Below are 12,934 nucleotides of genomic sequence, written 5' to 3'. Positions count from 1 at the left end.
GCAGCGCTGTAAAGCCCCAGTGTAGCCAAGGCCTCAGCTTCTCACTCTATCCAGATAGGAACCCAGTGTTATGAGTTTCTTATTAATTGTGCCACTCGTATTAGTAAATGGAAAGCAAAAAGACTGACCATGCTGACTGAGTTTATCAGTCCTTAGGATGACATGGAGTCACATTTCTGTCTTGCAGAGACTGTTCAAAACCATGTCTTCCCATTACTGGAGCTGGTCCCAGACAAGTTCAGTGCTATCTCCCCACTAGCCTCTGGAGGGTGATCAAACTCAGTATGAATGATTTTGAACAACCTTGAATATCGTCAGCTCAAAATTTCAACTCTTACTCAACTGTTACTGGGTTCTTGTTCCTTATAGGTGAAACAGTGGAAAAGAAAGCAGAGGAAAGCTCTAAGTACTTAATGCAGTGTACACCCACAGCATGGTGATCCAAACAGAGGACCCAACTTTTCCAACCTAGCTTTTGGGATCCTTGTCTCCCTAATACATAGCACCAGGCTTTCCTTTAGCTAGAAAAATGTAGAGTTAAAAAGCTGATTCTCCCTTGGGGAAAAAATTATAGTTCAGATAGTAAGAAAAAGGGTTGCTGAGCTCAAACAAGTTCTGCAAACCCTGAAAAAACAGAATTCAAGAGATTCCCATCACCTCAATCTCCATTAGGGATTGCTCCTCATGGAGATCTACATGGTGCCATGCTGAGCATGAGGAATGTTGATTGCTGTAGCTGTAGTGAAAAAACCAATGTTTCCCCTGGGGCCAGGAGAAGAGACAGCACCACTGATTCTGACATAAGAGTGTTAGTCCTTTGCCATATATGCAATGTAACATCTAAGCTCGATAGGCAATGATCACAGGAACACCTGACTTGGCCTCAGGCCACATTTCCCAACCATTATGGAGATGTAAGCAGTGAGGGAATAATTGAGGGGATACAAAACAGAGATGAGGAAGAGGGTAAATCCAGCTAGGTAATAAACTGCGAGCATACAAAGATTTAGAAAGCACAAACGGGCCTACAACTCCTGGGTATCACAATCACTGTACATGTATGATCATGCTGGCAGTAGTAATATACATTATGATTTGTCTCCCTTCAGAGGAGTGGCCTGCGTCTTTAAGGTGCTTAGAATATGTTTGTAAAGAAGTATTGTCCTTTTCTAATAATAGTTATTAGATAATAATAATAATAATAATAGAACTTGTCAATGATGATCAGTGCCAAATTTTCTTTCCCTACCCATAACAGTGTCATTTTGTCTGAAGCTGTTCCACCAAAATCCTTAAGAAAGGCACATTAGATTGATGGAGACCTTTTTGGTGGCTACCTTGGCAATAAAAAGCTTCCTGAAATCATCAGGTATGCAAACTGTCTCCCAGGAACCAGACTTTAAATTCTGATGCAGTCTAAATCACCCTAAGTCCAAACTTCCATGGGTACCATGGATTCTTTTGTTCCAACAGAAGGCAGCAAGTTTTCTTCATACAGGAAACGAAAGGGGAATTGCACTAGAAATCCGTGAATCTTCTTTAATTCTTCTGCTGCTTTTGCAGCATCTTGGGTTACCAGTTTTGACTTGGCGATGAAGTCACGCAGCTGGGCTAAATTTGTCACCTCATCACTGGGAAGGCATCGGAACACCTGATTTGAAATGGAAAGAGGAGGTGGCACATAAGCTCACAGGAAAATATCACGACATGCATTCCACAGTGGAAACTGACGCTACTGTGAACACCTTCATATATTTTTAAGTGAATTGGCTAATGGACCCTGGGGAGCTTAACAATTTGTACACACGCCTTTATGAGAAAATCTGGACAGCAATCGCAAAAGACTGAAGTTCGCAAATTATGATTCCGGAGACTTTTCCTGATCCCTACAGGAGATTATCCAAAATTAGCAATAGCCAGTTTGCTTTATCAGTGAGCCTTGCTTTGCATACGGGCAAATAGATGATTCTTTCTTACAGGACACATGCTGATGTAAATCAAGAGCTCCAGAAATTGGAACTACAATACTCTGTAAAATCAGTGTATAAATGTGAGGACAATCAGAGTTGCTACCTTGCTTGTCTGCCAACAGTATTTAAGGGTCCAAAAAGTTATGCCACTGGCAAAAAGAAAACCCTTCATCTGATGTGGCCTTTTGCTGCTCATAGCTTGTATAATTTCAGTATTCAAAACATCTTGATGAGATCTAGAGATTGAACCCTCCTGCCCCACCAGTCCCTCTCCCACAAAACCAAAATGTTGCTTCTCTCCTTTACATCCATCAAACAGTGAGCCTGTTGGAAGCAAAAAGAGAAAACGGCCAGGTACGTCACCTTATCAAAAATAGTGGCATTGCGGGCAGCTGTTGCAACCCACACCTCCTTGAAGAATCTGTCAGAGACTGGATCCTGAAGATCAGCATTGTGGTCTGCTGGACAACCAAGAACAACCCTGAAAAGTGGAGGGGGAAAGAACTGATGTCACTGGAAGGTAACATAGAACCCTCCAGAGAATTTTCATGAACAGGAATGGAATGTGATCCTTGTAATCAGCTTCTTTCTTCTGGAGGAAGACAAAACCAGCAGATAACAAAACCAGTCATGTGCAGTTATTGAGTTAAGTGACTCTAACAAACCATCCAAAACCGAAAACTCATAAAAGGACCCATGTTGTTATTTTTTTTATTATTATTGGCATTGCAGCCCCATTGTGCTCAGCATTGCACAAACATATACTAAAAAGACGGGGATATTGTTTATCAGAGAGTGAGAAACCTTCTGCAAAATCAACAGCAGGTTTTCCAGACGGTAATAATGGAAGGGTACTGAAGTCATCAGTTCAGAATACCAGTCAGTCCCACCAATGGGAGCCGAGAATGTACATCTCCCAAGAGAGGTTCAGCATCTTGCAAAATCAGGCTGTCAGTAGCGGAGCTGTGTGTTTGCGGTCCCCTGCTCTAACCACTAGGCACATTCCTTCTTCGATGTGAAAAAAAAAACAACCCAACAACTCAATCCTGAAGAAAGAAAGAAAAGGGTTCCCTTGGATAATGTCCTCAGTACTTAATAGATGGTGCTGCGCGCACTGAGACTTCCTTGTCTGCCGCTATTTCCTACACAGAATAGTCTGTCAGCCTTAGCGCTGCCTTATCTTCTCCTCCTTTATGTTTAAAAACCATCCAGATGGAAAATTCGGGAAAAAAGTGTTTTAATGAGAAAATAGCTGTGCTGCTGGCCAGATGGCTCCTCTGACTGAACAAATTCCCAGTACAAAAAAAAAAGACACCATCACCTAAAACTGATACAGTGCAGTGGCAGTATTTGTTCCTTAGCAAAGTTCCATTGTCTTCTGTGCACGTTCCCCCTACTGAAGGGGTCAAGGAAAAATTTAACCAAAACAGACTCCCAAGATTTGTAATCCAAATCGTCATGGGGGGGAGGAGGGGAAGAAATGGGACACTGCATTGGAAATCTAGGCAACCACAAAACTCTCTGGGCTAAACTCAGTCCATGTGTAAGTGGATGAAGGTTCATTGATTTTAGAGGAGTTAAACCCACTCATTCTTTAATCCTGTGCACATCCTTTATGGACAACTGCCCAGATGCTCCCTTTTCAAAATCAATGAGGAATGCAATCCCTGCAAGGCAGCAGGACTGCATCTTCCTACACAAGTACAAAATACTAATTACCACAACCTGCTGGGAAAAGACCTCAGTGGGTAAGATCTTTCTGGCACCCAAGAATTTCGCATGAGATTTCCATGCACCGTAATTAGTTTCTAGAACTCATACCTAAAACACCGGAGGCGGAGTGACTGAGCAAATCGTCCGGCTTTGTAGTCCTTTCCATCCATCACTGAAGGGACGGTTTCGGTGTCTTGCACAATGATAGCCATTTCACTGTCGCGTTTTCCCAGCATGCTGCGGTCATTGATGTTAGCAGAGCCTTTCAAAGGAAACAAAAACTGTAACACCACAAACAATACATACCGATTCCCCAAGGAATGTGACCACCACAAAGGTGATAGGCCTGTTTACCACCAGCGGGACACGGACCCAGATCGTCAAAGCTATGGGAGTTAGGCACCAAATAACTTCAAGAACTGGGTCTTTCCAGCTTCTCCTTTGCAGGTCCCCAGCATTCACAGTATGCCCTGAGACTAGGTAGAAAGACACACCACTCTTGTGTGTAAAGGAGACCTTCAATGAGTAGCTCACCTCAAACCTCACACTCTTCTGTGTATATTCTACCACCATCACTTTACTGTCGACCACCCTCTACCATCCTACTGTGTGGTTCCTTGCCTGTGCATATGACAAGTTCAGCTGCCTGGACTTAGCCGACTGAACTCAGTTGCCCTCAGTCTCTTCCAATGGAAGTGAGAAAACACTACGGGAGTTCATAGGTTAAAAATCTCCTCCTTTGTCAGTAGGTGGTAGAGAGCAGGCTATATTACCTTTGCCACTTGTTGGAACTGGAGAAGATCAATGTAAATGCCATGTGAACATTATCGTTAGTAAAACAATTTAGGTTGTGAAGGATGGAAAGTCTCGAGATGAAGATTTGTTAGAGCAGACCCTCCATCAAAGCTATTTCTGATTTAAAGAGCCACAAAAGAGCCAAGATCAGTATGTGAGGGAAAAAATCTCCACATTCTCCATAAACTCCAGGGCATGAAAGAAGGTTAAACAATTTTGAATCCAATACACAAGGTTTTAAAGCTTAATTTCTCAGTAGCCTCCAGCTATTTTTGCAGAGTGATACCATGGCATGCAATGGGAAGGGTCCGAGTTTAAGTGGTGTTTATTTAATACGTTTAATGACACAAGCTGGCTTCTTTGTTTGAAGTCATTCTATGGATTTTCTTTGCTGCATTTATTTCATAAGAAAGGAAATTTTTTTACTTGGATTTGTGCCCTAAGCCCAGGCAGAATCAGTGTTAAAGTAAATTGCACAGCAGAGCCCACTTACGCAGCATTACTGTTTCTTCTAAAATAAACAGAAAAAGAAAACAACTTCAGGGTATTTTTGGGGGGAGTGGAGTTAAGAAAGAAGGAAATAATTTCTGAGTCATACTGCACTGAGAGAGGTGGAGGACTCCAGTTTCTAGCAACTAGTAAGGCTTCCAAAACTCCCAGGGGCCAAATTTTTATTTCTATGCATAGAAAGCCATGTGTGCCAGGTCCCAAGTATTGCCAATACAATGAAAATGTACCCTCCGTAGAGGCCATTCTAACCAACAGGGACATTTGTTCTTTTTCTATTCTTTGCTGTGCTGTTGAGGTAGCATTAGAACATATTGTACAAAATGTAAAGAGCCAAAATATCAGACAATTCTTTCAGAATATATGCACACGTCCTAATATATAATTATAACTTTTCCCCTCTCTTTAAAAATGTTTTGAGTGCAGTTATGGCAGTTTAAAGGTGCCAGAGAATAAGCTTATTTGGCCATATAACAAGAATGGAGATGGGTAGTAGAAACTTCTCCCTGGTACTCGGCTACTGTGCTTCATTCTGTTCTCCAGAGTTCATCTCCAAGACTGGCAGGTTCTCTAAGGCCATCCAGTGTTTAGTCACTCTTTGCAGGTGCCAATTAGTTCAGATTCTGATTGTGGTCTTTATGGTGGGGACACACATATGCTAAGAACTGGGCACAGAGAACCAGCTCATTCAACACAGATCAGCTAACTGCCCGTGCAGCCAAGAATCATTCTAATGCCTTAGCTATTTCCAACGGGTGGTAGCGTCAGGATCCTGTACCAGTCAGGGAGAAACTGGCAACTATCCCTAAGCAAGCCTCTGACTTTGTTTGCCCATTTCTGCATCTCCCACTGACTGGGCATCCAAAAGTGAGTGCACAATCATGCTGCACATATAAAATGGACAATGCACTTAGGCACTTTGTTTAGTTGCCCGCCCAATGCTTGTAGAAAAACTTAACTCCAAAGGAGCTTAACCTGTACCGCACAGAGATCAGGAAAAAAACCATGGCACAGAAAAGCAGGCAAGAGTTTGTTCTGGGGCAAGGAGCAGCAAGAGACTACAATAGCTGGGATTTAGCAAATTAACATATACCCACAAAACACTCCAGGCAAAGCAAAAACCCTGCAGCAAGCAGGTTCCTACAGAAAGAAACCCAGATGCTTTAGTAATCCCAGTGATTGAATATACTGACTACTGCTTTATCAGGAGTTGCTAGTGAGAAGGGAAAAAATAAAGTCAACCTCCTTAAAATAATCACACTCCTCCACAACGCAGCTGAACTAAGAATTTATTCCCATGTGCTTCAATCACTGAGGGCTTCAGTCACGTGGAATTCTTTTCTTCTGTGGGACGGGAAGGAATTAACCAAATTAATTGAAGTTTAAATCAATTAATCAGCAGGAAATTTAAGATAGGACAAATTTGTGCCTCACCAGCTTGTAAACATCTGTGTCACTGCTCTCCTACTGCAGTTGCAGAAACAGGGCCTTGCCTTTCCCATTAGAATGTTAGCACTTCAGTAGGAATGTGTCAGGTGCATGGGGCAGCACTGGAGGAGGTATTTAGCTCCACAGCTGGTACATTGAGCTTGGGCGTATGTCTACACTGCAAAAAGACCTGCGGCAGCGAGTCTCAGAACCCGGATCAACTGACTTGGGCTCACACTACAAGGCTAAAAATAGCAGTGTAGACATTCTTGGAGCCCAAGCTCTGAAACTCAGACAGGGGGTTGGTGTCAGAGACCTGGCTCCAGTCCAAGCCTGAACATTTACATTGCTATTTTTAGCCCCAATTTTTAGCCCCAGAGAGAGAACCCCCTCAAACATAAATCAGTTAATGTGGACTTTGAGATTTGCTGCCATGGGTCTTTTTTGTTTTTTTTTGGCAGGGTAGACATACCCTTGGATGACAGCAAAACATACAGATAGCACATCCCCATGCCTGCCTGCATTTAGGTGGATACACCACAGAATTAGTCCTGTGCGTATGAGCATCAATAGTAAACCTATTGTGGCTGTCCTTCATACCAGAGACGTAAGAAGACTATCAAATGGACAACTATGTACCAAACCCTCCTGATCCGTACTTCAACCTATCTAAGGCTGTATGCTATCAGGATTGTCTCTGAGGAGGAGGACAGTATCGTTCTGCTTCTTACAAGACCTAATATTATGATGCTCATGGGCAAAGCCTTCGTATTGCTCTAACAGGCTGAAAAGGGCTTTCTTAAGGAAATAGGAGTAACTCTGGGTCAAAATCTTCTCTTGTATTCTGTGGTATAAATCAGAGCTGAATTTGGCTTTACGTTGTTATTTTATGGCCTTACAATAAATATACAATAACAGAGAGACGGATGAACAGCATCTATGACTTGTTAGAACATATTTTCCCAATGGTCACATGTTCCCCAAGCCTTCCAAATTTCACAGCACATTCTGTTCTTTAAGGAACAGATGACAACTCTCGCAATTTAGTGGCTAAAGCTGAGTTTGATGAAAACAAATGGACAGAATTCCCTGCGGTGGGACAAGTTTAACCACCGGGGGAATTTCAAAGCCACATTTCTTTATCAATTAATCAATACACTTTAGAAGCCTTCCTCCATCTCGCTTCCCCCATTAACTCGTAATTACTTCACATTTAAATTCAATATACAACACAGGGAATAGGTTAGCAGGTAAAATAGAAGAAAGCACTGCAAGTAGTGATAGCCATGTGCACTTTCTACAGGGCAGAGAAATCTAATGGGATTTTTCAGTCAGGGTAGTCAAATGGTACAAATTTCCCCTGCAACCGTTTGACTCACCAATGATGACAGTGTTGTCATCAGCTATAAGCAATTTGCTGTGAACATAGATGAGTTCAGTGACAAGATTTCCGTCCAGCTCAGCGTAGGTTCGAAGCCCACAGAACGATATGTAGTTTATCCACTGATCTCCAACTAAGGATTAAAAGGGACAATGAGGTGGGGGAGAGAGAAGTGGTCATTAGTAATATAAAGGCAAGGAAAAGCAAAACAGTTAACTTTCAACATCTCCTTAACAATAACATAATGTAAATAAGTCTCTTTAAAATAGATGTTACTTTGCTATGCCTCTCTGTGCCATTCTTGATCCATATAGCCAGCTTGACTGGCTACCCAGCAATTCCCCCATTTTGGACCAAACTCTGCCTTGTGTTGTATATTAGCACCTCCAATTGATGCTAACAACTGAGAATCATTTGGCTAGTTGGTTGCTTTCTCTGACTGAGCTGCGGGGAAGAGGTTGTAACCATTTTTTTGTCTGCACATGCTATAGAAACCATTTTCTATTTTAAATGACCTACAGTTCAGATTTAGACAAAGATACATGAATCAAGGATGTATTATATGGTACGTGTATTTATGAAACATGTTTTTCATGGTGCTCAGATTTTCATCCAAGCAAATTTAAGGATGCAGGCTGACCCCGGGAAAGCAATTATGATAACAGTGTTATAATTAAATAGTTTTATCTCTGCGTGGTCATTGGGTGCCAAGCAACAGTGTAACAAAAAACCATCTCTAAAACAACCCAAGGCTATATGACCCAATAAACAAAATCTCAAAGTGGTGAAGAAACATACATAAGAATTCCCCACCCAACAATCTATAAAATACACACTTCTATTGTCCTCACTCCATCTTTGTGCTGCATAACCCAATCTTGCATAACCGATTGGATCTTACTGCTTGATTATATTTTGTCAGATACACGGATGTTTTTGGCTTGTGTGTTTTCCTTATTTTGAAGATGTTTGATATTTGACATAATTGCAGTATTTTGTGTTATTGACGTTTATATAACTGGCGACTGGATGAGCTCATTTATGCTTTATAGCTAATCAATCAAAGTTTAGTGTCCTCAAGACCTAATGACGAACATTACACAGAGAGGGAAACAAAGCACTTACTCTCTGCTTTCAACTGTTCCAGGATAGAATTATCTCCTCTGCACATGGTCCTGGAAAGAATTTAGGTGGCAGTTACAAATACAAGCGATCTGAAGCAACACCGTACAATTAAGTATGTGAAGTTAGCGATAATCCTAACGTGCTAATCTCAAACACAAGACACATTTTAAGTACCATATAAAGAGAAGAGCTGTGACATTCTCAGAATACATTTTTCCTAAACAAATGTCAACATGGGTGTAGAACACAGAAGGCATAGAAGTTCATACACACCACTGGTCCGTCACCTTATGCTGGAGAAGATATTGTAGTCTACAGGGAGTTAAAAATCCACCTCTGGCCTGGGCCAGCTAAATTGGGCTCACAGGGCTGAAAAATCTCTGTGTAGACATAACCTAAGTATGACTCTGCTGGTCACTGAACTCTCAGTGTTGGTCCCTTGGTCTCACCACTCCTATGGTAGCATGGCACCCTTATAAACCCATGCTCCCCCAGAAAGCAGTCAGAGCAGTGCCACTTCCTTCCCCTTTCAGAGCCTCCCCCCGCCATCACCCTTGTGCTGGGATTGCTTCTCTCTTCTGAACAAGGAGAGAGAAGCCTGGGGTCCCAAGGACCAGAAGGGATCGCTGAGCAGTCTGAGCATCAGCTTTGAAAAAGACTATGGGGGAGATTTTAAAAGGCATAATTGGTAGCTATGTGCCTAATCTGCAATGACTTTCATTAGGATTTAAGGCCTAACTGCCATTTGTGCCTTTGAAAATCTCTCTCTTCCCCAACCTCACTCTACCGCCAGGCTCTGTGGAGCACGAGATTACAAAACTTTGAGGCCTGCCTGAACCTTGCAATCCTTGCAAAGTGATATATTTAGCACCGTGAAATTTATTGGGTGTGGGTCTTTCAGATGGGGCCTCCTGTGCTCTGTGTGAACATTAAATATCAGTATTTATGCACGTATTTCCAGGGTATAATATAGGTGCCTGTGTTTGAAAATGTAGCCAGTTATTCCTCTCAGGCTGATCTCAGAATCTGTGTGAGATACCTGCAAGAAATTCAAGCTCTGCTCATGAAACCTAACTACAGCCCTTGACAAAAGCAATATGGTTGACAAAACCATAAAGCTCTGAGCTCCCTCTGCTGGCTGGGCAGCAGGGCAGTCAAATAAAGCCCTCTTCTTTGGGCTGAATTGTCATCTTTAATGATGGTGGAGCTCAAAGAAAAATAGAGTTGTGGTGCTAATATTTGTTGTTGAACAAATAAAGCCATGTTAATTTCAGTTCTGTTGAAACCATGGGGAAAATTGATACTAAAATACTGTCAGGCTTCTAAAAAAATATCAAAATCACACGGATAAACTAGAAAAAATGTAGTGATATGTAGTAAATTGTAGTAAATGTAGTAACTTGTAGTAAATTCTTAAAAGAAGGGTGGAAATTTCAAGTATGAGTAAATTAAGTCCAGCTCTATGTGCTTGTAGAAAACAAACTTATTTTGGAGCCTTATGGTGCATCCAGAAAGCGGGCTAGGCAATGAGCTCAGCAAGGATTTTATTAGCTAGTCTTCAAGTCCGAGGTCACTATTGCAAACAACGACAATAATATAAAAAACTGTTGGCGTGTACTGTAAAAACTGTATCACAGATAAACAGTTCATTTTCTTTTTCTTTCCCACATACTGTATGTATGTATGTAAGTGCCTAGCACAATATGGCCTTGATTCTGATTGGAGCCTGTGGTCACTACCACAGTACAAATCATCACCTCCACCACCACATCAACAAAACCATGGAGATCACTATAAAGATCTCAGAGTACTGTGTCCTTTTTTGGCTTGGGCACAGTACCTGTAGTTGAAGTGCATTATGGCTTGCAGTGCATTCCCACCTCCAGTTGAAATATCTCCTTCAAATCCAGGCAACAGCGGGATCACCACATACACTCGGTATCGTTTGTTGTCCCTAAAATAAATAATCCAATAATTCTTTGGGATATTTTCCTGCAATTTCAACTTCTTTTCATCAGTCCTGCAACCAGTCCTTATTCACTGGCTCTCATTCCATTGACTTACTCCTATGGTTTCTGTAGTAGGCTTCTACTTCATTTTTAACGGAGTGTGAGTCAAATGTATTTTTGGTTCAGGTTTTCCACCGTTGTGGTCAGTGCTACAGCATTTATTTAAATACACATGCACAGAAGGTGTAATTTACCAAGAACTGAAAACAACAAAGACAGGTGTAGAATAAAAAGAAAGGTTGGGACATGTTTATTTAAGTGTAAGAGGTATAGTATGCATCACAGAGATGCAAGGGCGAGGTAATTTTCTTGATTGTTGTGTCTAGCTTTATGAAAATAAGTACATTTGAGAACCTCAGTTTAAACAGACAGCATCTTATTGAACATGGCTAGCAGCATAAATTATTACTGAGAAGTCAATACAAGCATGAAAACAAAATTAAATCTACAGTTTTCCTCCTCTCCCAGCCTTGTCCTGTTTCCAAGATGCAGATCACACTGGGAGAGGAGCTAGATAGAAAACTCAGTGCACTGCCAGCTTTTGATGAATGGGCCTTTCCAGAATATTTAGAAAGGGCAAATATTTGGCCGCATACATCACAAGGGTTCAGTTTTCAAGAATCCGTAATTGTGATCTGATCCTGGATTACCTCTGACTTGCTAAATCCACCCATTTTTGCTTTTTTTTTTGTTGATAGTTAGATGCTTATCTTGAGGGGCAGCCAATTTCCGCTGTGGCTTAATTCTAGAAATGCCTTTCAGCCTGAGTAATCCAAAATAACAGTAGGGTGCCAAACAACGGCAATTTCACTAATTAAAATTCAAATGCTCCCTGGCTTTAGATGCTGTTTTCACCACCATGAAAATAATGCTGGGCAATTTCTGATTGCCTAAATTATCAAAGCCCAAATTGTTTTGTTACTGTATTCTATATGTGAAAAGAGTCTTATTTAATTTATTTATCACTAGGTGGCAATGTATCTCAGTATGGATAAAGCCATTTTAAAAAACAGTATCTAGGTGGACCAGTTTACATTTTTGCTAAGACTATTTTTTCCTGGTAAATCCTTAATTAGCTTGCACCTTCAGATGAGAGACCAGAATAATGGCCAGGAGATCAAAACTGGTTCTCATGTGACTACTAGTACATGTATCAGTGGAGGAATTTCTACTGTTAATGGAACAGCTACCATGGTGGCCCTGAAATTATTGCCAGTTGCCTTGGACTATCAATAGGATTACTCGTGCTTAAAGCTAAGCATATGCTTAAGCACTTCATGGTTTAATGTGTCATTTGTAATCTCAGTATTTGAATAATACAGTGTATCCTTTAGTAAGTAGAAGGAAGTACAAAGAGAATACAGTACTGAAGGAATCTATTTATCCTAGCTTAAGCTGTCAAATGTTTATAGATAAAATTTTAATTAAATGTTATTTTTAAAGCAAACTTTAGAAATGGTAAAAATGTCTCAGGTGCACATTATAGAAGAGATGTAAATTGCAAAGATTTGGAAATTAAAGATATAATTATTGATATTGATGAAAATATACTGTATTGGGAGAAAAAATTACCTATAATCAGCTAGTTCTTACACAAAACCCAGTTTGCTTATCTAAACACATAATAAAACCTACTAAAATATGCCAATGAAACAGAGGAGACAAGGAGAAGAGGAACATTATGAACGTGGAAAATGTTTTCTCTACAGAATAGAGAAATATGATACTTGATTGAGAACACTCCACCAAGATCTTCCATTTAGGATTAAATATCTGTGTGCCAGCTGGTGTTTTCCCCCTTCTCTATGGAAGAAAGTGTAACATCACTTCTCCCTTCATCCTAGCCAATGCCATGCACTTTATGACAAATGCAATCTGGGTGATTCAGCATGGACTTGATCTTCTACTCCGTTAAGTCACGAGGTACATATGCAAGTTGTTCAGGAAGCTTTGTCCTACTACTGATACTTGTGCTAACTCTCAGATGTGCAACTACGTACACATGA

At 40.9% G+C, this 12,934-nt stretch overlaps 1 protein-coding gene across 4 annotated transcripts in view; it reads right to left on the bottom strand.

The window, feature by feature from the left end:
- Nucleotides 1-1,206: 1,206 nt before the first annotated feature.
- PLD1 (phospholipase D1) overlaps nucleotides 1,207-12,934 on the bottom strand; it is a 129,962-nt gene continuing 118,234 nt past the window's right edge. For all 4 annotated transcript variants that reach the window (XM_032783671.2, XM_032783674.1, XM_032783670.1 and 1 more), the window contains 6 exons: nucleotides 10,760-10,873; nucleotides 8,920-8,969; nucleotides 7,793-7,927; nucleotides 3,792-3,945; nucleotides 2,334-2,451; nucleotides 1,207-1,651 (listed from right to left, as the gene is read on the bottom strand). In XM_032783671.2, coding sequence (XP_032639562.1) covers nucleotides 1,427-1,651; nucleotides 2,334-2,451; nucleotides 3,792-3,945; nucleotides 7,793-7,927; nucleotides 8,920-8,969; nucleotides 10,760-10,873 — 796 coding nt within the window. In that variant the 3' untranslated portion in view covers nucleotides 1,207-1,426. The remainder of the gene's footprint in view (nucleotides 1,652-2,333; nucleotides 2,452-3,791; nucleotides 3,946-7,792; nucleotides 7,928-8,919; nucleotides 8,970-10,759; nucleotides 10,874-12,934) is intronic.

This window comes from Chelonoidis abingdonii, chromosome 8 (assembly GCF_003597395.2).
Source record: "Chelonoidis abingdonii isolate Lonesome George chromosome 8, CheloAbing_2.0, whole genome shotgun sequence".
Lineage (NCBI taxonomy): Eukaryota > Metazoa > Chordata > Testudines > Testudinidae > Chelonoidis > Chelonoidis abingdonii.
Note: the sequence above shows the minus strand (reverse complement) of the source record. Positions and strands in the feature narration are given on the sequence as shown.